The following is a 23851-nucleotide window of genomic DNA, read 5'->3' on the forward strand; positions in this document are numbered from 1 at the left end:
CATTCAAATCACATCAGAGTTCATTTCGGCTGATCTGGGATCTCGGTTTATAGGTGATCCAGAGTTAGTTTTTTGGTCCACATCAGTTTGACTGCGTATCTACTCCTCTCCAAAAAAAACAAACAAAAAAGGACGTTCAAGGCAAACAAACACAAGTTTGATTAGAGTGGACTAAACGGAGCTGGCGTGAATGCACCCAACACCTTCACAGATTTCTGTATATTTTCTGAACATCAAAGTAAGGCGGCTTAAGTGCACAGTAGGTTGAATGTCTGGGCAGGTAGACAGTTTGTTAAAAGGAGTTACTTTTTTCTCAAATTGATTGAGCTAAGATTAGCAGATAAAAGGAGCAAAAGAATACAGTCTGATCCAGGGAGATATTTTCTGCCTCCGTCTGTCTCTTTCCATCTGTGCAGTCAATTGATGTGACATTGTGCTCAATGACCTGTGACAAAGTAGATCAACAGAGGAGTCGAGTGGCAAATGGCGGAATTTCAACTAACAACTTCGCCTTTCATCGCGCCCGTGGTCGAGCGGGTGGGCTGAATCGATCTGCCACAAACAAGCAATATCTGCTTGAATGCGAGGGGGTATGGTGAGGCCGTGCATACAGACACGCAGACAAAAGTCCTCCCGTCAATAAGACCCACCCACCCACGCACACAGGGGCCTCTTCATGGAGATAAAAGTGTCTCTCCGCACTGCTTCTGCAAACACTGATTCATCTTCATCAGTCGGAAAACAACAAGCAAAATTAATTCTGTCTTTATCTCTTTCGCTCACACACAGGACGGGGTCGGGTGTTGGCTAACCAGTCCCATGCAGCTCGGCCTTATTCTGTATTGTCTCTGGAAATGACCTTCCGTGTCACAGCAATTACTGTAGCCACCAGAGACAGTGAGTGTGAGCGAGTGCGTGTGTGTGTGTGTGCAAAGTGATATTAGAAGCTCCTCTGACACCCCATCTCTAGGTCATGTGGTCTGCGGAGACTCCGTGGAGGTCAATGGGATAAGAGCTCCTAACGGTGAACATGAGACTAAGAAGGACTGCGAAAGAATGGGATGAAGAAAACACATTTGGGGCTGAACAGGGTATAAAACACGACGGTTTCAGAGTATGCTACTTTTTTTGTAGGGTTACTAAAATTGTTGTTTCTTATATTTATCAGCGTTCATGGTTAATGTCTGACATACTTTTATATTACATAGGCAACAAAATAAGGTAACTATATCTCTTAAAAAAAAAAAAAAGATTTTTTTTTTTCTTAGTGCATACTGAGGCAGACCTGAAAAATGGTTAGAGCAAATGAAATTCTTACCTAGACTGTGGGAACCATTATCTAGACAGAGTCAACTTTATCTTCCCAAAGCTTTGTGAATTCTGTGACCCTTAAGCATGAAAAAAGAAATCCTTCTTTCTAAACCAATTCTAAAACTGCATGAAAGTCACTGAAGATTTGACGCTATTGTCTCCATCCCCCAGAATCCTCCCAAAGGAGCAGGTTTTATATAGCATTAAGTGTTTCATATTCATGCTAGCAGTAAGTAAATGTGACACGTAAGTGGAACAACTTGTCCAGTGAGATTAGACTCAGTGTCCTTGTTTGTGGCGTTTTTTTTCCCCTTTTTTACATAATTGCTGTTTTAAGATGAGTATATGAGTTTTTATATTGTTTATCTAAAAATATGTTAGGTCTACGTGTTATGCCTGCATCCCATTTCCAAATTGATACCCTGATTCAGGCCTCTTTCCCTTGGCATTTCATTCAAAGTCACAGAGTATAATCTTAACTATTCACTTGATACTCAAATAACAGTGTGATATTAAAAGAAACAAACTTACCTGATATAAACAAATGTATCTCATCTAAGCAGGCTCTGAGGGTATTCTTCATATGATGAACAAATAATTTAGAATTTTATCCAAACAGTTTTAGAAACACCTTTTGACTAAAATTGCACAAATTATGAAGGATAACTTGGACAATGGTGGAGTATTAGGGATTGTTTTTTCTTCTACAAAAGGAAGCCTTTGATTAACCATAAGAGCGTTATTGTCAAGTTATTATAATTTAACCCTTTTTTTAAAGCCTAATATGAGGAAATGTATAAAAGCGTATTCGAGAAATGGAGAATAGCATGTTAATGAAGGTGATGGATTTTTCTAGATGACTGATATTGCACTTGGTGTTCCTCAGGTCTCTGCACCAGGTCCTCTGCTTTTTACTCTTTATAATGACTTTCTGGTAATGTTTCCATCACATTACTAGTCAGATGAATGCAGATGGCAAAATGACATGCAAAAAAAACAAATCCTTTTTGACACCATGAAGCCCTGACATAAATGTGCAAAACAAAGGGCTAGTGCAACAGAGTGATGAAAAAAGGTAACATCGCCAATATGACACACTGATACTTAGTAAATCTGTATGGACCTTATGAGACGCAGCATAGAAAGACAGAAGATGGCAAACATAACCACACACTTTCACCATTTCTCCAATGTCATTGTTGAGTTTGTTCCTCGTCTGACACTCACAGTGTACAAGAAACTCCTGGGAAGGCAAATTCACACCACTGAAGTGGGGCAGCACAAATGTGAACACACACACATTCTTTCTCACACACACATGCACACACACAGTCCTGCAGAAGCTTAAAAATGAAAACATTTTTGTTGAAGACCTTAATTCACTTTTACACTCAGCTTGCTGGTTAATCTTTCCCCTGCTTTCTTTTTGCTCATTGCCCCACTCCCTTAGACATTTTCATGCCTCGGTCTATAGGAGAAAACAATGCCAGCAGATTGATCTGTGGAAATGCTGAGGCAGGTGGAAACTTCTTTACTGCTTTGTGTACTTTTTAAAAGAAGGCTCAGTTTTCAGCAGCTGAACTTTTAGGCCTCAGCACTGACATTCTTATATTTAGAACCCATGACATTTCCTATTCGGATTTTTAAGAATCAAGCCCCTATCTACTGAAAGCCACAGGGGTCAAGGAAATATGGGTCTCTTCAAGCGAATGCAATACACTCTATTGGCCAGATTTATAAAGCAATAAATTAAAGTATTGCAGCAGGATTGCTGCCTGACTAAATGCACTGCATTAAAACTGAACAACTATTCTTATAAAAAGGGCTTTAAAAAGACGATGTCCACCAACAAGGAGCAAAATGTTATCAAGCACATTTGTATTTGACACATACTGATACTGTCTCTGTCCAGCGTCCACCATGCTGGCTGATCAAAAACAAAAAAAAGCGGTCTCACAGACGTTTTCATGCAGCTGTAGCAATTACAAGTAAAAATTGCCAAAGAATACGTTTCGACTAATTAATTAAAAAGTATAAAAATGGACATACTTAGAAGAAGTCTGGTATGTGACCAAGAGTCCTTCAAAATTGTCTGCAGATTTGTAGAAAAATTTAAGAGTCATCAGTTTTATTTTAGAATCACATATTCCAAGGAAGAGATTTTCTGTCCAATGACCTGGGTCCAGGTTTTCTTCTATACTCTCTTCTCTTCAACTCCTCCCACCTCCAAGGTTTTTCTTTTTATGACTTGCATCTGAGGCACGAGGAGACCGTTGAATGAGGTCGATTCTTCCATCTGATGAACCATTTCTGTGTGAATTTGTTCTATATTTCACAAAATTTTGCAAGATTTATGGTGGGTACCATTAGTTATTACTTAACAACAAAATAAGAAAAACAAAGTAAATTCATGTTTTTTGATGTTTGTTTGTTTTGTTTTTTTTTGCTTAAAATGCAAACTGAGGAAACTGAGGACTTTACTAGACCATCAGAAAGTGCATATAAAATTGCATGCTGCTGCCGCCTGGAGTTTGTTCTTTGCTACATTCCCATGAAGCGCTCACCTTATTGAGTTCCTCCAGGTCATTGAAGTCCTCCAGGACCTTCCTGTACTTCCTTTCTCTGTACTTCCGACGCATGAACGTGGCGCGCTGCTTCGTGGAGGCCCTGCTGTGAAGCTCCTCCTCTAAGGGGAGGTTAGCGGCCCAGAAACTGTTAGCATTCTGGTTTCCCACCTCCAGGAAAAGCTGCAGGGTGAATTTGTTTCGATGAGAACTGATGTGTGAACTCTTTATTTAGACATTTTTGTTTTTGTTTTTGTATTCCTGTTCAACAGTATAACTCAGAAGGAAAAACATTTTTTCAGCATCAATTTTATGAAATACCTCTACAAGTTCATTGCTCCAGATGCTGGTGTCCAACTTCAAGCTCCGCACCTTTGACAAACTTGGTCCAAGGGACCGGTGCTGCCCTGGCAAAAATGGCGACACACAATTATTAATGCAAACAGACAGACAAGCTCATAAAATCTTTTATAGGTCTGAAATATGTGCTGAGAACATTGTGCTGCCAGGTTATCCCTTAGTTCCTGAGGAGTTCACATAAAAGGACAAAATTATTAGACGCATATATGCACAACAATCTGCTCAGCGTGCACAAACATGCTGCCAGTGATGGAGTAAACAATAAACAGGCAGTTACAAGACGGAGAAAACGGAGCATGACTGCGAGCTCATTCTCTCACTCACAACACAACATATTTAGTCCCCTCAGCTCCCCTAATTGGAAATGAAAGCAGAGAATGAGGACCATTAATTGCTAATGAATCATGAGTAATTCATTGTGTTTGTTGGTCGGCCTGTTTATTTGGGTGAGCGGGGGGCTTCTGGGGTTGCTAGTGGCCAAAGACGGAGCGGACATGCATAATACATTACGCATGCTGTATGTGTGACTGTGAATTATTGTCCTGTGAGTAACGGTGGATAATTTTAGATTTAGATTTGGCATGATCTCATTACTGTCTCCTATTCAGAAGTGGAGCAGCTGTGAATGAAAATGAGGGGCTGTGAGCTGTGACAGGACATCTTGACACAGTTCTGGATGGCACAGACTGAAAAAGAAGACTTTAAATTATTTGTCACATCACAATTTTAGTCGCGAGACATTTTTGATAACTAGTCCTCGGTGTTGGCATCACTTTCTTTTATTAGACTGAGATGATGTCTAGAGGCAAATTTCTTACGAATGAATGTTGGCGATATAATCTTGTATATTGATAAATTAGATACACAATCATTACACCAAGCACAAGTATAAAAAACACATATCAGAAGTTATATCCTTTTTTATTACACCACATCATGGTGGAAAAACTTCTGAAAAACTATCTTAGTCGTACTCTAGGCGGTTAGATCTGCTGTAATTAAACACAAACCAACCAATGGGCTAAGAAGGACCGGTCTGAATGATCAACTTAAGTAAATAAATGTAAGATATCCATTGACATTCAGTGTTTAGAAGTAGTTCCAAGAGGCACAATGACACTAAACACATTAAAATTGGCTTTGGGAAGGATTAGGCTGACATTAAGAATGGCCTTCTCAAAGCTCCGGCATCAACACTGGTGAAAATTCATGGGCCATGTCTGTGCCAGGAAATTTATTTAAATGAATTAATCCGATTCTGGCAAAAAGAGTGCTGAAACGTCCAACCAGAATTATGCCAAAAGTTTATTGGTGCCTGGAAGTGTGTGATTGAAGTGCTAATTTCCACAAATTACACCCCCACAAATATTAGTGGGGGTTTAATTACAGTTCTGAGCTTGAATGTAGAGAGTTTCTCTGTGTGGAGATGAAAGATGAGTGTGCTTCACGTGTAGTGTATTAAAGCAGAGGAAATAATCATTTCTGAAGATTACAACATAGACTATAAATAGATGATTTTTGGTTAAATGGGTTGATCAATACAATTTGAAACATTGAAATAAAACTGCGAGTGGCTTTCTGATCTGCAGTTTGACAAATAAGGTCTATGCAGACGGAGTTTGTCATTCTAACCTGTGAAGGACTGAAGCCATTTTACTCATGAAGCCGCCTGCACTCCAACATCAGTGCACCATCCACTGGGCCGTGCAACACCACAGGACCATTTTCACTTGTGTAAAGTTAATGAAGCTGAAAAAAGCATGCACAAGCCTCCGGGTAAGCAGTGAGATGTCTCTGTATAAAAAGCTGAGTGTAAATGTCTTCATCTTTCCCATGGAACCAAAGCAACACAGAGCAGACAAACACCTCCAACTATTTCACCTCCTGTCAGAAACTGTCACAGGGATTCGTGCAAAAGAACAGAGCAGGGAGCAAGTTCAAGGCTTTTGCACCTTCAGTGGGCGACGAGGGGCAAGTTAGTAATGGATAAAACCCAAGATTATCTTGGCAGTGACTAAGTAAGGACATGTTTATGAGCTACCTCATGGTTTGTTGAAATTACATATCAGTGTAGCAGTGTGAAACTCTTTAATTGGCGCTATCTCCATTAGAAAACTTGTTTATACCTGGTGAGTGCAAAAGATGAAAGCTCAAATTCATCTTTAGGGGAGAGTGGGGGTTGGCAAAGAAAAAGTCAAGTAATATTTTCACCTTAATTAGAATTCCCTACAATGTAACTTTTTGTCTATTTAATTTTGTACTTAAAAACATTTGAAACATTGTTGAAAAATCTGTGTATTTAATACTTGTAGACCAAATAAAAAGCAACAACTGACAGAAGAATCTGTTGAGCCAATTGACCAGGCTGGGCATCAGTGAAGTAGTATCTTGCGTTAAAGAGAACCAGCAGCATTAGAGAGGGTAGCAGCAGGTCTAACATCCTACGGTGTCCAAGCAGCAGCAAGACTGAGTTACAGTGAAGAATAACAAGCAAACTGGCTCACATGAGTTAAACTGGTACCACACAGGAAATCTTAATTTGCAACAATGGGAAGACTTTGGAACTGTAAGAAGTAATCCAGAAAAAGTGCAACAAGCAGGCAGATTTTATACAGGATGACTAAAAGAAGCATAGAAAAAAATAGGCTATGTTTATTTCCTAAAAAATAAGCATCAGGAATAATCACAAATTCACAATTTATACTATGACAAAATACTCCAGTAGTAAACTCTTCAACACCAACGAGAGACGTTACACACCATTAGGATTCACTCCGTCTTTGCACAAAAGGGGAAAGTCAATCTTGTATCATTTTTTTCCCATTAGCGCTCTCATTACTTCTTACCTCTCCCTCTTGTTTAGTGTCTCTCTTTTTTTGTCTTTAACAATAAAGTTTAAGAGGCCTAATTAAAAGCATGAGCAGGCATTGGTATTCCAAACAGACCACAAGATAATTTCAGGAGACCGCGGCCGCTTCCTTTAACTGCAAATATCCCCCCCTCTTGCTCTCTGCGTGTCGGCAAAATGTAATATTAAACACCTCTGCAAATGAAACCATTTAGACGTGTTTGAAAGAAGATGTTAGCTATCTGATGTGTACCAATTACTCAGCCGAGGTGAAGAATCGCATTAAGTATGACAGGAAGAAATCTGGAGGTGGAAAGAGGGATGTGTCCACTCCGTCCGTCTCTCTCACTCTAATCACGTTTAGCAGGTCAAGTAGCAGCCTGGGATCCCCCAAGTTCTTGCACAGAATCTTTCTTGTCATTTCATCTGAATTATCTGGCATTGCCAAACAGATTAGAGTCCACAGGCCAGACGCCAACTCCCATAAGTGGCTTATCACCTGAGATTTTATTCCCCAAAACACCCCCGGGGTCAGATTACATGTCAGCAGAGGCCTAAGACCTCCCATTTACAGAGAATAGGTGAGTGAAATCTTGCATATGTTTTCAGTGTACCAGGACTCTGAAAGTTGTGCACAACATTTTTCAGATTATTGAAATTATGATTTTTCTCAATATTTCTGTTGCACCAATTTAATATTTTTGTAAAATCACCTTGGAAGAGTTTTAATGGACTAAAAACTAACTTGCTTGACATGGTAAATGATGGGGAAAAAAAAGTAAAACACTGATTAGCTTTACTAGAAATAATTGTTTCTACAATACAAAACTAGAAAAAAAAACATGGGGGGGAAAAAGAAACAGGAAAACATGTTGTGCAAGCATTTCAAACATAGATTGATGCTCATAATTTAAGAAATAACTAGAATAAACTAACTGGTCACGTAATCCTGTTCAAATTGACAGTCAAAGTACAAAGTTTTAAACTTTTAAAACTTTAAAAACAACCAGGCTGGAGAAGAAAAGTTTATCTTACCAGGTCAAGCAATAAAAAAAAAGAAATTTACATAACCATCTGTTGGAGGACTGCAGCAAAATGTACCATCTTGGGGTCATCAAGTCTCCATAACTACAAATTATTTTCAGCACTTTGTTCACATCTTTGCCAACAACTGTGGAGGGCATTAATAAGTACTCCACTCCTTCAATTGCAAGTATTTACTTTGTTGCTTATTATCTCGTTTAAGATGAAGATACGAGGTGGTGAGAGGGGAGGTCTTCACCTACAGGGACCTACATGGATACACTCAAGTTTTACGTAGGAGGATTTCTGCATAGGAGTGCTTGTTTTATTTTTCTGTGTGAACTGTATTCTGTTTTTCAGCATGTGGACCACCAGCCAGCATATGTTTGTCTTCACCTGAGTGCATAAAGAGAATATGGAAATCAACTTTCTGTCATTAAACAAGAAGTACCTGCTGACCTCAGAAAAAGTTTGGCAAGTAATTTAACAATGAAAAAAATTATGAACTCAAAGTGAAAGTTGTTATAATGATAGCTAATATTGGGATTGAGATTTTAAACACAAAGTACAATCAATCAAGCACTAATCTAGTAACCGAACAGCCATGTTTCAGGGTGTGAGAGGAGCACAAAGTACCTGAGGAAAACACAAAAAAAAATAAAACAAAACAACAACAAAAAAAAACCCATGCAGAAAGACCCCAGGTCTGGATTTGAACCTTCTTGTTGCAAAGCAACATTGCTACCATCTTCACCAGTCAAGTACTGAAACATTACATTTCATTTTATACCGTTTTTTAAAGGGAAATTATCATGTAATTAGTTTTTTTCATTAAGTTCTATATCACATTACGATGTTATTCCCACCCATCAAAATTATTCCACGCAGTGTTGGAGAAGGATGGAAAGAACCAGAACTTCTTAAAGAGACAGAGGCCAATTAGGACATTAAATTACACAGTCAAATCTCTTTTAAGTCATGTTGGCGATATCACTGGAGGTAACATAGTTACTTGATCGTGCTATAAAATGACACTATGTCACTGGAAGATACATAAAACCTCCCCTTCATGTGTACATGAAATATGTCGAGACACATCAGAAAGCTTAATAGTAATCGTTTGTGAAGATAATAGAGAACATGCTCAAAGTTTGTTCCATAAGTATGCCTCTTACCTGCACACTTCTTGCAGATGACCACACCCAGATTGACCGACGCCCATTCTGGCTGCGAAGCGCCGCAGTCGGCACAACTCCGATTGGCCTCATTGAACCAGATCTTCTCCGCCACTTCGTAGTCGTAGAGCGTCTCCGCGATCGATTCTTTGATCGCCTCAACCCACTCTTCCTTCTCCCGTTCCGAGTCTGCCACAAAGCTGCAACGATCAATTCTTTTCTTTAGCCCTGACCCCAACACATAACCTCACAAATATTGATTTGATTTGAGACAGCAATTAAACAACATAGTAGCCACTAGCAGAATGGCAGGGAGAGGTGTTTGCGTATGCTGTGTGTGTTTACAAACAGTATTTTGGAGCGGCTTCAGGAGGCAGTTGCTAAGTGCAGACATCTCTGTGTGATTGCGATAGATTAGGTGAAAACTAATCTATCGCAAGTAAATCAATCTATCTCAGTATTTAACTCAACAATCTATAAAGTTCTAATGTAGCTCATTTCTCACGTTTCTTTTCGGATATCGTTGCAACATGAAGGTGAGCAAAACTGAGAACCGTTAAATATTTACACTAAATCAAACTGATAGGAAAATGAATGAGCATGCAAACAGAGGAGGTATAAAATCAGTGTGTGATGACTCAGCTTTTAGGGGTTGCAGACAAAGAGACGGACAGTGAGAACAGAGAAATGTAAAACTGAGAGAAGAGACCGAGCATGAATGAAAGAAGCACTTAGAAAGGAGAAAATGGACCCACAGATCTCCATGGTAACCTGGCACCCGGTGCAAAGTAAGATGAGGAATGTGAAGGGGAAGGAGGGGAGTCTGTTTATGGGTGTAGGGGGAGAAGCAAGTGGAGGTGGGAGTTTCGCCTGAGGCTGGGGATGTGGAGCTGGTGGTCGACCTCGCCCAAGCAACCCGCCAAAGATCGATAGGTTGATTGGGTTCAGCCATCCTGTGCCCACTGGCCTCTACCCAGGAGAAGACTGCTCAACTACAGCAATGTGTGCCTGCAAACCGAAGAGGGGCACAGAGCTCTAAGAAGTAATTATCTGGGATACTATAAATGCTGGAAGTAATCTAAGAGTTCAGTGAATGCCGACACTTAGCCAGTTAGACACACAAATCCCTCCCTTACTACAAGAAGGTATCTGTTCTCATTTTAGGAAATCTCTCGTTCTTTTCGTAATAGAGAATAGCTTTTTCTGCATTATAGTGTGTGGAGTTTGCTAAGGATTGCAATAGTATGGAACACTATGATTGCTTTAGTAATATTTTTAGTATTTTGTACCTACATGAAAAATGATCATCAATTTTAGCTGCAGAAACCTTGATCGGTCAAAAGTGATGTGTTAATATTGAATGTAAAACAGACAAGAATCCTTTACTGACAAGCTTTTAAAACAGATGTGCACATAGGGAATGTATCAATCTACACAGATTATCATGCTATATTTTGCCTTCATTCTGTTTATAAAGTAACATTGGAGGCTTTCCATGCCTCATGAATAAACTGGTTTATTCTTTTACTGACAGACATGCTAACTCACGCAGATTGATGCAGGCTTTTGCTTTGAGACACTGAAAAGCATAGAGGTACAAAGTGGTGGAAGAGGTAACAGTTCCAAAATAAACCATCTTTCCCTGCAGAATGAGCCTGACAACAAGCTACTGTTATCTTGCCAATTAACACATTTATTTATATTCCCCTATTTGCTAGCCTACAGTAGAATGTTTATTTTGCCAACAGACATGCTAACTCTCATAGCTTGTTGCCACCTTAAGAAGGTGTACGGTACATATGGGTGGAAGAGGCATCGGTTCTATAGTAAATCTGCTCATTGCACAGGCTTTTCCGCCAGTTTGTCTTTAAGAAGTAACGCTGTGAACCCGAGAAATGTTGGCCTGTTAATTAGCCAGAGAACCCATATCAAATTGTGTATTTTCCCCCAACAGACACGCAAAAATTTGTCAACTGATGTAAAAGATTTATTTTAAAACTATGTTAACTTAAAAAATTGTAGCCTACACATAGGTGGAAAACATATTTTTAAGGCAAAAATATTACGCGCTCATGCAAAAATGATGAATGCCATCTAAGCTTTAATTGGCTTTACACAAAATGTTCACAGTTCAACTTGTCTTTGCCTTCATACATTGTATTTGGCATTGGCACATGACCAAGAATGAGAACAGAAGAGCTTTTTCTCACTGCCACAACCTATCTGACCATTTTAATAACATTTTGGTTTTATCTAATTTACCATCCTGCCCCTCACAAAAAATATCAAACAAGATGTTTATCAGAAAATACTGTAACAACCTCTAAAAGCTAACTTCTAATTGCTCATAAGCTGATTGCATTTTTAACTGTATAGTAACGTCAGTGGATGTAGCACTAGATGGTGTACAACACCCTCTTCAGAAAGTAAGGTAATCATTTAAAGGACGTTGGGATTAACAAATTGCCAATTGTCAATCAGGAGGAGGGATTGATGCAAATCAGTGACTCAATGCAATGAGTCGAGTCTCGTTAGATAAACTAACAACTAACACCGCAAGCTGAATTGACCTTAGTATTATAAATAGAATCATAGTGGAAACTGACTGAATGAAATTTTGCATTTAGACTTATTTTTATAGACAAATAAAAATGTGTAATTTCTTTTTGTAAACAGTGGCTTTTACATTTTACGTGAGGAAAACCAAATGGCAATTTTACAGCAATAAATTACAAAGGTGTGAGAGAACTGTGGAGACATTTGGTTTACAGGCACAACTAACTAAATGTCGCATTGATGTTGGTATTGAGAAGCTGAACAGTTTTCTCCTTTCAGATTTTTTAGTTAAAACTGTGTTCAGCATCCTTCAATGACAAGACAACATCCTAACAGACCTATTCGATGAACATTGTGAAGGTTTTTAGCGTTTCTGCATACAGGTGTAAACTTTGTATTAAAGTCGTCCTTTGTCTTTAAAGTTGGCACAAAATCAGCAGTAGTAAATTAATCTTGCCAACAGCAACTGTTAAAAAGATGTTTTCCGGTCCAAACAGAAGTTGTTGTTTTTTTGTTCTATCTAAATTTAAATGTCTTTGGTTCATCAAACTTTTCACCGACTATGAAGAATTCTTGTTTTGCCCTAAAAAGTCGGCTGCTGCATTCCCACCTCGGACAGAACACTTTGTCCACTAAAAGGCTGCAAAACAATGGAAAAGCCAAAGTGAGTCTCCACAGCTTAAAGCGATTAGATGAGTTTCTCTCTAATCCCTACCTTGAGCAGGTGGGAGAACGCTCGCAGGGCCACCAATCGATTCGATCCACAAACACAATCGCGTAAAGAGTAAAACCCTTTTAGCAATGACCTTATCAAAACTATTCTGCAGACACAAGCTAATTGTGTTTTTTTTTTCACCATTCCTTTTCTTCTGGTACAATTACGACTAGTGTGTTAACGAAGCAACCATGCAACGATGGGAGTATTAAGGTAGCCGCCAACAAATAGATCGATCAGATACACAATACAGCTCGAAGCACAAGGCCAGAATAAAAAAAAACAAAAATCTTTATATGGCGGGGGAGGGGGAGGGAGAAACAGCGAACAAGCGAACACAAACAAACAAGCCGCACTTTCTTTTCTGGGCAGCTGTCATGCTTGTATTCTAAACGGGCCATTACAGCACAAACAAGCGGCGTGCCCATTGATTGTGGGCCCTCGGGAAGGGGGGCGGAGACGGGAGTCACCTGAAAGGCTCCGAGCTCTACAGAGGCAGAGATACCTCCACAAAACTCCCAAAGGACGCTTCGGAAAAAACAGCACTGATCAATAATTAGCGGTTTTTGTACAGGACACGGCTCTCATGTACTGCGGACAACGTGCTGATCGATAAGCTGGGTGTGGGGCACGGTGATTTCACAAGGCGCTTCCTGAGACAGATTTGACAGGAGGAGCTGATCAATAAAGGAAAAGCAAACTTAGGATTCTCTTTTGTCTCACTACAGCAGCGTCTTAACTTTTTGACATGCCTGCTCATTATTTTTACATTTTACACCTCAAAAGGACAGCATATGGAGTGCTTTCTTTCCCCCTTTCTTTCTTTTTGCATTGTCAGTGCATGGATTTGTTTTTAATGATGCTCCTGTTCTGCTCAGATGGCTCTAGAAATAAATCAATGACTTCCTATGTTCATATTCAGGTCTTTTTAAAACAAACAACAAAAGATAAAGTGGAGTTTCGCAGGCGGGAAAGTGACTTACTGATTGGACAGTTCCAGAGCTAATGTGCGAGATTGTGTTTTGGCACAAGGACTGTGGACGACGCATGAGCTTTGAGGAACATAAACAACCAGTGAGCGTTGGCTGGGGAATTAAAACGAGATGAAAAAGTAATTGCCTTGATCTATTAACTCACTTCATGCCAAATTTCTCAAGCAAGTGAGCCTGCCTTACAAAGGTCCATCTCATTGCTGTCTACGTTTCTTACTGTTGGATGAAAAAAGCTTTATCATAAAGTGAGGTCAGAGCCTTAAGTGAGACATCGTCATCAGCTGAAATATGATATTTTATACATTGCATAAAAAGGCTAACTTCTTTTTCACTGACATTAAATCAGACAAATTCATTCCTGTTTTACGTTTATTGCCAAATTTTTGGCACTCTTGGCAACGTTCAAAATTGTTCCCATGTTTCTCCATTTGCGGATGACGGCCCTCGCTTTGGGTTTCTGGGGTCCCAAATCCTCAGAAAAGGCTCTATAACTAAGTCAATTAGTTTTACTTTAAGAATTCTTTGACGATCGACGACATTTACATGTGACACAAAAGAAAAGAAAAAAAAAATCTGCAAGGTGGCAAATTTTTTTTTTTGCACATCCCTCCATCACTCATTGGAGGTCAAAGGAGATAAAGCAAGATGTCATGCAGATAAGGCGGTCACACACACACACAAACACCCCCACAACCCCCCCCCACACACACACACAGACACACACACACACACAACTATAAAGACAGAGCCAGCCTACCAGAAATTTTTGAAAGGTGTGTTGATTTCAAAGCCTCTGCGGTCCACTTCTTTAATGTTGGCAGCTGTGAGCTCCACCTCGCATATACCAAGCCCCGCTCGAAAGTCCTGGGAAAACAATAAAACAGACAGAAGAAGAAAAAATATCAGCCATAAAAGGTAGAGCGAGAATTCAGGAGAAATTTTGTAGATTTACATCATCAGTGAAATGAGTAAAAACCTAAGAATGTAGATGTGAAAAGTAAATTGACTAGTCAATTTACTAGTAAATTTAAAATAAAAAAATTAAAATTTAAAGTTAAAGTTAAAATTAAGAGTTAATTTTAATTCTTTTAAAATTAACTTTTTAAAACAGTTCATTTAAAAAGCTAATGTATGATTATGGCAAACTCCTAAAAATTCTAATGGATGTTTTTCTCTTTTTTTTCAGTGTTTTTTTTATTCCCCATCTTGTCACGGCAGGGACCACAAATGATGCTGGAATTATTTTATTTATTTATTTTCCCATTTTAACAAAGCATCTAATGGACTTTATATTCTGGTTGTTTCTGTAGTACTGGCTCAAAATCTCATTAGTGCATTGGATGCCACCATTTTATAAAATACAGTTAAAACCTCGTTTCTGTGAGAGCACATGAACTTAAAACCTAAATCTTTACTCATGTCATTGGGAGAAAACCACCTTGTTGAACCAAAAGTAATTTAAAGGATTTCTTTTCTTTCCGACTGTATTAGTCTCTCGCTGTTGCGGAAGATTTCTGACCAACTCTCCTTTACAATGCGCCATGTTTGTTGATGTTTGCAGGTAATCTTTTTTTTTAAACATCTCTCTTAGGGTCTCACTGCTGCATTTCAATCAGACTGAGTTCTGTACTCTAAATAGGAAGTTGCACAACTTTGATTCTTTTCTGTTGGGTCATTTTGTCGTAGGTTTGCTGTGAGGTTTGGGATCATTGTCCCGTTGATAAGACAGTTTCAGTTTCCATGATAGGCAGTTCATAAAGGGCGTCTTTCCTGAGTGTGGAGTACATTATAACTATCTCTACTTTAGGTTTTCAGTTCAAAGAGTATTGTTCCAGAAATGTTATTAATTATTCAGGTGATGCTATGCAAATTTCTGCTGCCATTATTCTTTTCGGAGAATAGTGTTCTCTCATGTATTTTGAAATGTTTAGGAGTAGAAGGCAACATGGCACTGGAGTTCAGCCCAATGACCGTAGAGGATGACTTAAAAAAAAATGTGTGTTGGGTAAGAGATTTTATTTTAAATCTCCTTAAATCTCCTGATCTCTACTTTCTTGAAATAAGTTTAATTTCTTCAGGGGCGCAGTTGTTTTCCTTAACTTTTTTTTTCCCTCACCACAGTTCCGTTTCCTTGTGAAAAGACATGCCCTTGAATCATCTGACATTTGATTTATATTGAAAAGGAGTGCACTCAATTTTGTTGTTTATGTATTTAAGACCTGAAACTGTCTGTGTTAGCATTCTTTATTAGACACCATATGAATTCATTTTGTCCAAGAAAGAATCTGTAGCAGCAGAGCGGTCATGAGCTTGGAGTCATAACCTTTCAAAAGGCTATAAGCAAACACAAAGGAAGATTCCCCAAACCAAGTGGGTCATTCTTGTCTAGGGTTGTTTTCGGGGTTGTTTTCTGTCTGTGGCAGCTAATGGAACTGAATATAAAGTAATTTGTAATACAGAGGACTGAAGAAAACATAGTGCATCCTTTCTTCTCCCGATGACGCACGCACCGAGTCTGTATGCGGCGCCTGTGTGGCTTACAGAGAAACAGAAGGAAAAGGAGACTTTATTAAGTGGTTTTGTGCTGAAAAAGTATTCCTGTGCTTTTACCTGTGCAAAACAGCAAATGCTTTGAAAGCCAAAGTTGCACCTGAGGAATCCAAACCAACTTGAGCGTTCAGCCTCAAATTTTTCTCACACCGACACGGGAGTTTGATGCGGGAAAAGCTGTTTTACTGAATTCCACGGCAAGTCTACCTTTCCTCGACTCGACTGTCAACATTCACTGGTGTTTAGAACAGTTTCATAGCCTAAAGCTCTGACAAAGACAAAAAAACAGGTTGGAAAGATGGGGAGAGCACCCAGCGCATCAAAAGGGAGCTAAAACACACTCACTCAAGTGTGCAAAACATACACTACAGTCCACTATAGAGAGGAAAACATGGCACAAAAAAATTTAGTTAGGAAAAGAGAGCAAAAAAGAAAAAAAAATACCAAAAAGGTGACGGGATGAGGAAACCAAGAGATGAAACACAATTTCAGTAAAATAAAATAAAGAGATTTTCTAAAATGGGTCAGCTCAAATGCTAGAAGTAAGTTTGTGTATAAGGAAATGCAATAAAATGCCAAAAAAAAAAAGCATAAACCAATATATGTTGCACAATGCTTTAAAAAGGTATCATGTGGAGCTTCTGTTTTTTTCCATTTTCTAACAGTTAGTTAGGAGCTTAAGATAACGCTTGGGGAAGTTTCAATGGACAAAATCCACTGATCCAAAGAAGACAAACATACAGCAAGCATAAAACTAACAGCATGTTAGAAAAAGAGCAACATGCTGGACGTGACAGTGTAATATTCTGTGGCTGCTTTGCTACTCCAGGACTTGGTCAACATACTGTAGCCAATGAACTGCAAAGTCTGGACTCCACTAGAAAGTGGAGAAGTTAGAAACGCTAAGAAATGCTGCATGAAACCACCAAGAAAAGAGAAGGATTTCTTTTTTTCCAAATGCAATTATACATTGTTCTCAAAGGTAATTGCAAAACAATATTGGATCATGAATCACCAACCAATTCAATTAAAAAGGTGATTATGAACTAAAGATTGATGGCAAATTTGTAGAAAATTCAACTGAAGTGGCGGAGTTGCTAGACGTCTTTGTTCAGTAAATAGCTTCATATCACAAAGTACAGCAATAAAGGTTAATACAGAACTGCAATCAGTGTGAAATCTAGTGAAAGTTACATTCAGATCTTCAAGGGTTCTGTATTTCTATGAGATAGAAACCAGTCCATAAAGAAATTACATCTTCAATTGCTATTCCTTTCAATGTATGACCAATTCTTCATTGCTGTCCTTAATGATTTTCTTTGCTGTTGTCATACTAAAATCAAAAAATGATGCCCTGTTGTTGGCGAGCCACTATAAACCAATCAGTGCATTTCCTTTAACATCAAAAAGTTCTACTTATTGTAACACAGAGGAGCAGGTCAAGCTGGTTGACATGTTATAGCAACGGAAACATGCTGGGTCAGTAAAGAAATGTATTTACTTATTTTCAGGTGAACACTTAGTCACGGCTGAATCCAGATTTGAATGTGAATTAAAGAACTCCCATAAAGTTTGAGAAATTGTACAGTTATCGAAGATTTCTTTCCTGGTTGAAAAAATAAAGATCTACCTTTTCCTTCTCAATTATTAGTCTACACATTTCAAATTAGTCACAAACTTTACAACTTCAAAGAAGTGATATGTATCTCCCAGGGAAATTGTACCTTTTTAGAGCACAGGCAAGTGATTATGTTTTGGTAAATGTCAAACATAACTTAAAAGAAATTGGGACTTTGCAGTTGAAATCGGGTGTTGGTGTCTTCAGGAAGCTCCTGCTCCCTCCGACACGCCGCCTTCAGCACGTCATTATGCCGTTAACAACTGTTGTTGGGAGTGCTGAATTAGTTTTTATGATAAACTCAACCGACTTGCAGTTCTAGTCAAAGTAACTCTCCACAACATAATTTACAATTTTATTGAGGAAATTTGTACCTTTTTTTTTTCCTTTTACCTTCCGAAGCTACTTCCTTTAGTTCATGGAAATTCTTATTTGAAAGCTGCATATTATTATGTAGATCACCTTTGATGACTTTAAAACATGTCGGTATGACAAAAAAAAAAAAGAAAAAAGGCAAAAAGTGGCAAGCATTATTTCTGTTGGTTCTTGTTCAGGAAGCTCAGATTGTAGCCCTGTTGTTGCATTTCGAAAAAAAATAAAAATGTGTTTTTCGTGCCGACTGTTCATCACCGGCAAAAACAATCTCTGCTAATTACACCAAACAAAGAGGCAAATGAATCGACACCATCTTTGTTGATTGGGCGCATCTTTGGAAACGCACGCGGCCTCTGAGAGGAAAGGAAGCATGTGTTCATGTGTAGGAGAGCAACTCGCACAGTAATTAACGGCAAACTTTGCAGAGCAGCCAAATTTTGCAGATTGCAACACAAGATGGCAGTTGCTTAAATATTTGCACAGTGCAGACTACTCCAGCTTGAACTTTTTTAGCATTGTGTGGGCTGGTTCAATTGGGTGGGGTGGGGGGCTTTTAAAATCTTGATTTGACCGCCATTAGCCCCAATCTTTCCCAGAAAATTAGAAAATTGGTGAGAAAATAAAACCAAACCATTGTTCCAACGGCATCGAAAGAAGACCATGGCGCTACCTCATGATCATTCATTACGAAACGTTACGGATAATTAAGGCACTCTGATCTGAGAAGAGGATGACGGAGGAGCTCAAGAAAGATAATGCGTGTGAAAGCAGTGACTTTACTGTATGTTTAGCTTTTAATTGAGCAAAAACTTTTGATGTGAGAGGCTTCGGGGCAGCCAAAACTTGCCTCTCTCTCTCCTATCAATTATAACTACATAGAGTTATTGCTCTTTTAAGTTCAGCATGTTCAGAGGTTTGAAGATGCATGACGCGATAATGAGAGAGCGCAATGTGACAGAGCGTGAAGCGCCCCTCGTTCACAGCTCGTTCCAGCAAGTAACCAATCAGTTTGATCATGGTTCTCTGCTGTGATTCAAACAAGAGACATCTGACAGTTTATGTTGCCTGTGATTTAAAACATAAAGGTGTGTGTGCATGGTATGTGCCGAGAAGGCAATGCATTTTTACCTATATCTAATGACCCTCATCCATCTAAAGATAGCCAATTAGAGAGCTGGATGTTAGCGGCAGTCCAGCATTCGCCACTCGTTACCTACCCAATGTGTGCTTTGGCCTTCTGCTCTCTTCAATTAATTCACCAAGGATGGCGAGAAGGAGGAAGCAGACAGAAAAGTAAAGAAAGCTGGATAAAAATAACTCGCCCAATTACAACGGCTATGAGTTAGGTGGCAATCGTGGCGCTGACTAAGGAAGAGAGAAGGAGGAGGAGGGGGAGAAAGGTCAAAAGGTAAATATTTGCACTCCTTTGATTTGCCTGGCTGCTGCTTGTCTGCATACAGTATTGACCTTACCACTTCTAGAAAAAAAATACAAAAACAAAGAAGGGAACTTTAAGAAGTATCCTTAGAACAGTGTGGGGTGTGACAATAAGTTATGCTTTCGACTGACTCCTTTTTGGAATATGCCAGCTATTTATTTATTTCAAACATGATAGAAGTTTAAAACCACATACATGAACAAGGAATGCAAAAGACAAATTTTTGTACAATAATCTTAACATGCTCATATGCCTTTGGTTATACTGTTCTATAATTATTTTGGATCCTAAAGTTTTGATGCTGTGAAATATGTGTTTTGTTTTTGTTTTTTTATACTGTAGATCTTCAGATCTTCCAGATCTTTTGAGGACCCGTGACTTTGTTCTTCCGACTGTGTGTTTCAGATCAATGTCGTGCTGGAAGACCGAGTCACGGCCCATCTAAATATGATGTTTTCACCTCGATGCCTCACCGTTGGGATGGTGCTCCTGGGATTGTGCTCATCCTTTATCTCTTTCAAAATACATGAACTTTAAACCAGAATGTCCTGTTTTAGTCTCCTTTGATCATACAGCCTTCTCCCATGCCTCCCCTGGATCATCCAGATTGTCTTCGGTAAACGTTATGGCCTGCACATGTGCTAGCTTAAGCAGGGGTAGCGGTTTTGAATAGCATCCTTATATACATTTTGATGTCAGAGACAAGGCATTCTCAATTCCTCTTGTATGGGACAAACACATCTGCAAAAATACTAAAAGCCAAAGATACAAAATGACCAAGTAATACAAATATCATGGCAGAATAAAAGTGTGACTGTTGCCTTGAAGGGCCCTGATATGAGAAATGAAAGACCAGTGTAGAAGACATCCATTTCAAAAGTAGCACGACCGCTTTAACTAAATGCTAATGTTGCTCCGTGTCTACTGAATGTGTTAACAGCACACATTTTTAGCACACAGACTTTCAATTCTAATGTGTCAGCTCGGTGATTACAGCTTGTGTTTCCCTAACGTATCAGTTAAGGAAGAAAGATGCACTTGTGAACTTGGCCCTGAAGCAAAAAAATATTCTTAATTTGCTGATTATTCTCTTAGACAAAGAAAGAGGGCATTGATGTGAGAAATTCGTTCTCATTAGAAATTCTGAACAACTTTGTTTTGTTTTTTTAAGCCTTGGGATTATGCCAGTTGTCACAATAAATAGCAGCAAAGAGCTTTTAACCTAAAATAATTTCCACGTAACAGACTACAACTGAATGCTTAATGTGTTTTGACAAGCAAATCAGAAATGCAACTGGTAGCGACCTTAAATCCGACGTGACAAGACGAGAGACTACACACGTCAATTGTTACTTTGTGTATTAGAGCAGGGATGAATGAGAAAAGACACTAAAATTCTGTTGACATTTCTAATACTGAAGCCCACTGCCGTGAAATCCTTCTGAGACTAAAAGGTGATTGCACTTGGAGCATTTTTTTTTCTCTTTTTAACCCAACCGACTTTCTTTTACCTTAGTGCCTAAAATGACCTTAAACACAGCTCCATCACGGCTTACGATCCATGAGAAAATGGGGAAGGGGTGGTGAGGGAGGTGCTGGGTGGATGATGTTTCCAATAGCTCGTTCATCATGTTAGATTAAATACTCCACTTCACTGATCTTGAACGGAGCACAGTATCCCTCTCTTTCTGAGCTCTCGCTCTCCATCACCCTCTCATTCTCTTACAAACCACCAACATTCGATTCTCACTCATGCAAGCCTTTGCGGTGAAGTGGTCTCTCCATCCCCTCCTCTTCATCTTTTCTGCCCCCCTCCCACCTTGTCCCGGTCTTCTGATATGCTGTTCTTGTCTTCCTTTTTTTGCCGCCCGCTTTCCCCCTCTGCAAAAAAACGTGTTGCTGCTGCCGCATTTATGTGGCGGATTGAGCTTGTAAGCTGAAATAATACAATTAATTTGCTCTCTCCCTGAACCTCTCCTTACCCGCGCTTCTCCCCGCCGTCTCAGATCAAGGAAGTGGAAATGTGCTGACATGGAGGGATACCCCAAAGAGAATTCTAACAAAGATGTTTGTTCACGCTAATGAAGAAAATAATGAAAGGCAAACAACAAAACTGCAAGAGCGAGCAAAACGAATTCGGCGCCAAGGAGGGATGGAAATGAGCTGAGTGCAAGTGGCATTATCAAATATGCACACAAATCTGAGTGAGGCAACAGTATCACTGCTGTGAGGTATCTTTCAATCTCATTTTGCTCCTGGGAAGGGAGTCGGCAGAAATGATGTACATAAGCAGGGACTATTGGGGCCTAATTGATCAAACAAGAATACCTCGAGAGAAACCGTGAACAAGAAGAAACACATACCCATTTTTTAATCTACAGCTAATGGAGAGATTAGGCCAATAAAATAGGTATATTAATCTGCATCGGTATAATAGCAGCACAAAAAGTTAACTACGGGACTCTAGGTAACTGTAGTGCTGTCGAACAATTGGGTTTACATCACAGAGTTGCCAGTGAGTGCTTTATTGAAAATAACTTTGCAAGTCAAACTTTCAGCACATACGTTTTCTGCAGCAAAATGAGTGAAAAGTTAGGATGGTGGTCTGGAGGTCTTACAAACTGAAAAACGTTTGATTGTCACTATCAAAATATCAGAGGAAAACATGTAAAAGCTTGTCAGCACCGAAAGGAAAGCATTTATTATTTTTGGTCATGGAAAAAAAAAACAAGTTTTGATTTCAATATCGATAAAAAAGTCTGTTATAGTACAAGCGTCATTTTGGCGTGTTGTAAATGTTATGCTATGAGATTTACCCAACTTACTTTCCATTAAAAACATGCTTCTCTATTGAAAGAAAACAATTGTAAATCTACATCTTCCTACATGCATGAATGACCAATATCAGACTTAACTCCAGATGGGTCAAACTTTGACTAAATTATTTAACACTGACTTGTTTTCGTTTCAAAATGCAATCCAGGATAATGGGATGACAAAACAAGCTACCCCATCTCATGTAAGATTAATATGTGATGTATCAAGAGGAGAAATGCTCTCTAAAGCACTTGCAAGGCATGCTGTCTGGTGATGTCCATTCAGTGCTTTGGGTGACTGTCAGGCGGTCTGGCGACTGCCTGATAACTCGCCATTCAACACTATTCCTCTGTTTTAAATGCCTTTTACGTTTAAAAGACTGTTTTAAATGTAAAATGTTTTTTACATTAGCAAACCTCATCATTTCCATACAAACTTAGTCCAAATGTGACTTTTTCACATGGTTTCTTACAGAAATAAACATTCTGGTTTCTGCAAAACAAGCCATCTGTGTTTTGCTGTAGTTCTGAGCGATAAAATAAAAAGCAAACTTGTGATTTTTTCATGTCTGACATTCTGTAATCAGCGAGAACAAATGTACACTTCCAAAGTTTTTGAAAGGTTTCCTAGTTTACTAGAAATTCAAGAAAAGCTTCGAGGGTTTGTATAATGTCTACAACTCAACTTTAGATTTGCACGCCAAGGTCTTGTGTTTCTGGTCGTCGTCATTTTTCTTACCTGGGGGTGAAAAACAAGGTTGCAAACTAGCCTTTTCTGTGTGCTAGCATGTGCTTTTTCTGCAAGCACCCAGTATTTAAGAGTAGACCGAAACATTTTAAAACACACATGTGCACACGTAGATATTTACTTTCTGCATTACACATTCACGAGCCTCTCCAATTCTCCCACCGCCGCTTCAAGGAGGCTTATCATCTCCCGTCTTTTAAACACGAAACTGTCATTCTGTACAGAGGAGTTCCCGGTGGTGTTGGAAGTACCTGTTCTGTTTTGCAGAGCCTGACTTTACTCCCCACCAGGGACACCAGCAGTCTGCCTTTGTAACCACGGAGCTCCAGCAAGCCTTGCTTGTTTGTGGAGGAGAGGTGGGAAAGGCTTTCGGTGCGCTTCTGGGAGCTGCTGGCGGGGGGGCGCACGGCCGTCTGAAGAGTTTCCATCCACTCCTGGCGCTCCCCTGTCGACACGTGCATGAGTGAGAGACAGAAGCGGAGGAAGAAGGGAAGCAGATGGCGGATGAGGACACATATGTGAGAGTGAATACAAAGGGGGAACAGAATTAAGAAAATAAGAAGAAAGAAGAAAAAAAAGACATTGAGAGTTCAGGATCTCCGAGAGTCTTTACATCACACTGTTAGTTCATCATTTTTCAATTTCTTCACTGAGTTATATTGGTTCTTTGACTGCTCAAGCGCAACTGAATGTGATACAGAATATTCCAAGCTGAAAGAAAAGTTATTGAAACACAGGATGAGGCGCAATTGCTAAAATGAT

General features: G+C 39.2%; 1 protein-coding gene across 4 annotated transcripts in view; it reads right to left on the reverse strand.

Annotated features, from left to right (window-relative positions):
• The window catches only part of arap2 (ArfGAP with RhoGAP domain, ankyrin repeat and PH domain 2), a 130900-nt gene that overhangs the window by 65394 nt on the left and 41655 nt on the right, over nt 1-23851 (reverse strand). For all 4 annotated transcript variants that reach the window (XM_055060298.1, XM_055060299.1, XM_055060296.1 and 1 more), the window contains 5 exons: nt 23341-23534; nt 14302-14408; nt 9282-9481; nt 4197-4282; nt 3876-4058 (listed from right to left, as the gene is read on the reverse strand). In XM_055060298.1, coding sequence (XP_054916273.1) covers nt 3876-4058; nt 4197-4282; nt 9282-9481; nt 14302-14408; nt 23341-23534 — 770 coding nt within the window. The remainder of the gene's footprint in view (nt 1-3875; nt 4059-4196; nt 4283-9281; nt 9482-14301; nt 14409-23340; nt 23535-23851) is intronic.

The sequence above is a fragment of the Poeciliopsis prolifica genome, unplaced genomic scaffold (genome assembly GCF_027474105.1).
Source record: "Poeciliopsis prolifica strain line A6 unplaced genomic scaffold, Auburn_PproV2 SCAFFOLD058, whole genome shotgun sequence".
Classification (NCBI taxonomy): domain Eukaryota; kingdom Metazoa; phylum Chordata; class Actinopteri; order Cyprinodontiformes; family Poeciliidae; genus Poeciliopsis; species Poeciliopsis prolifica.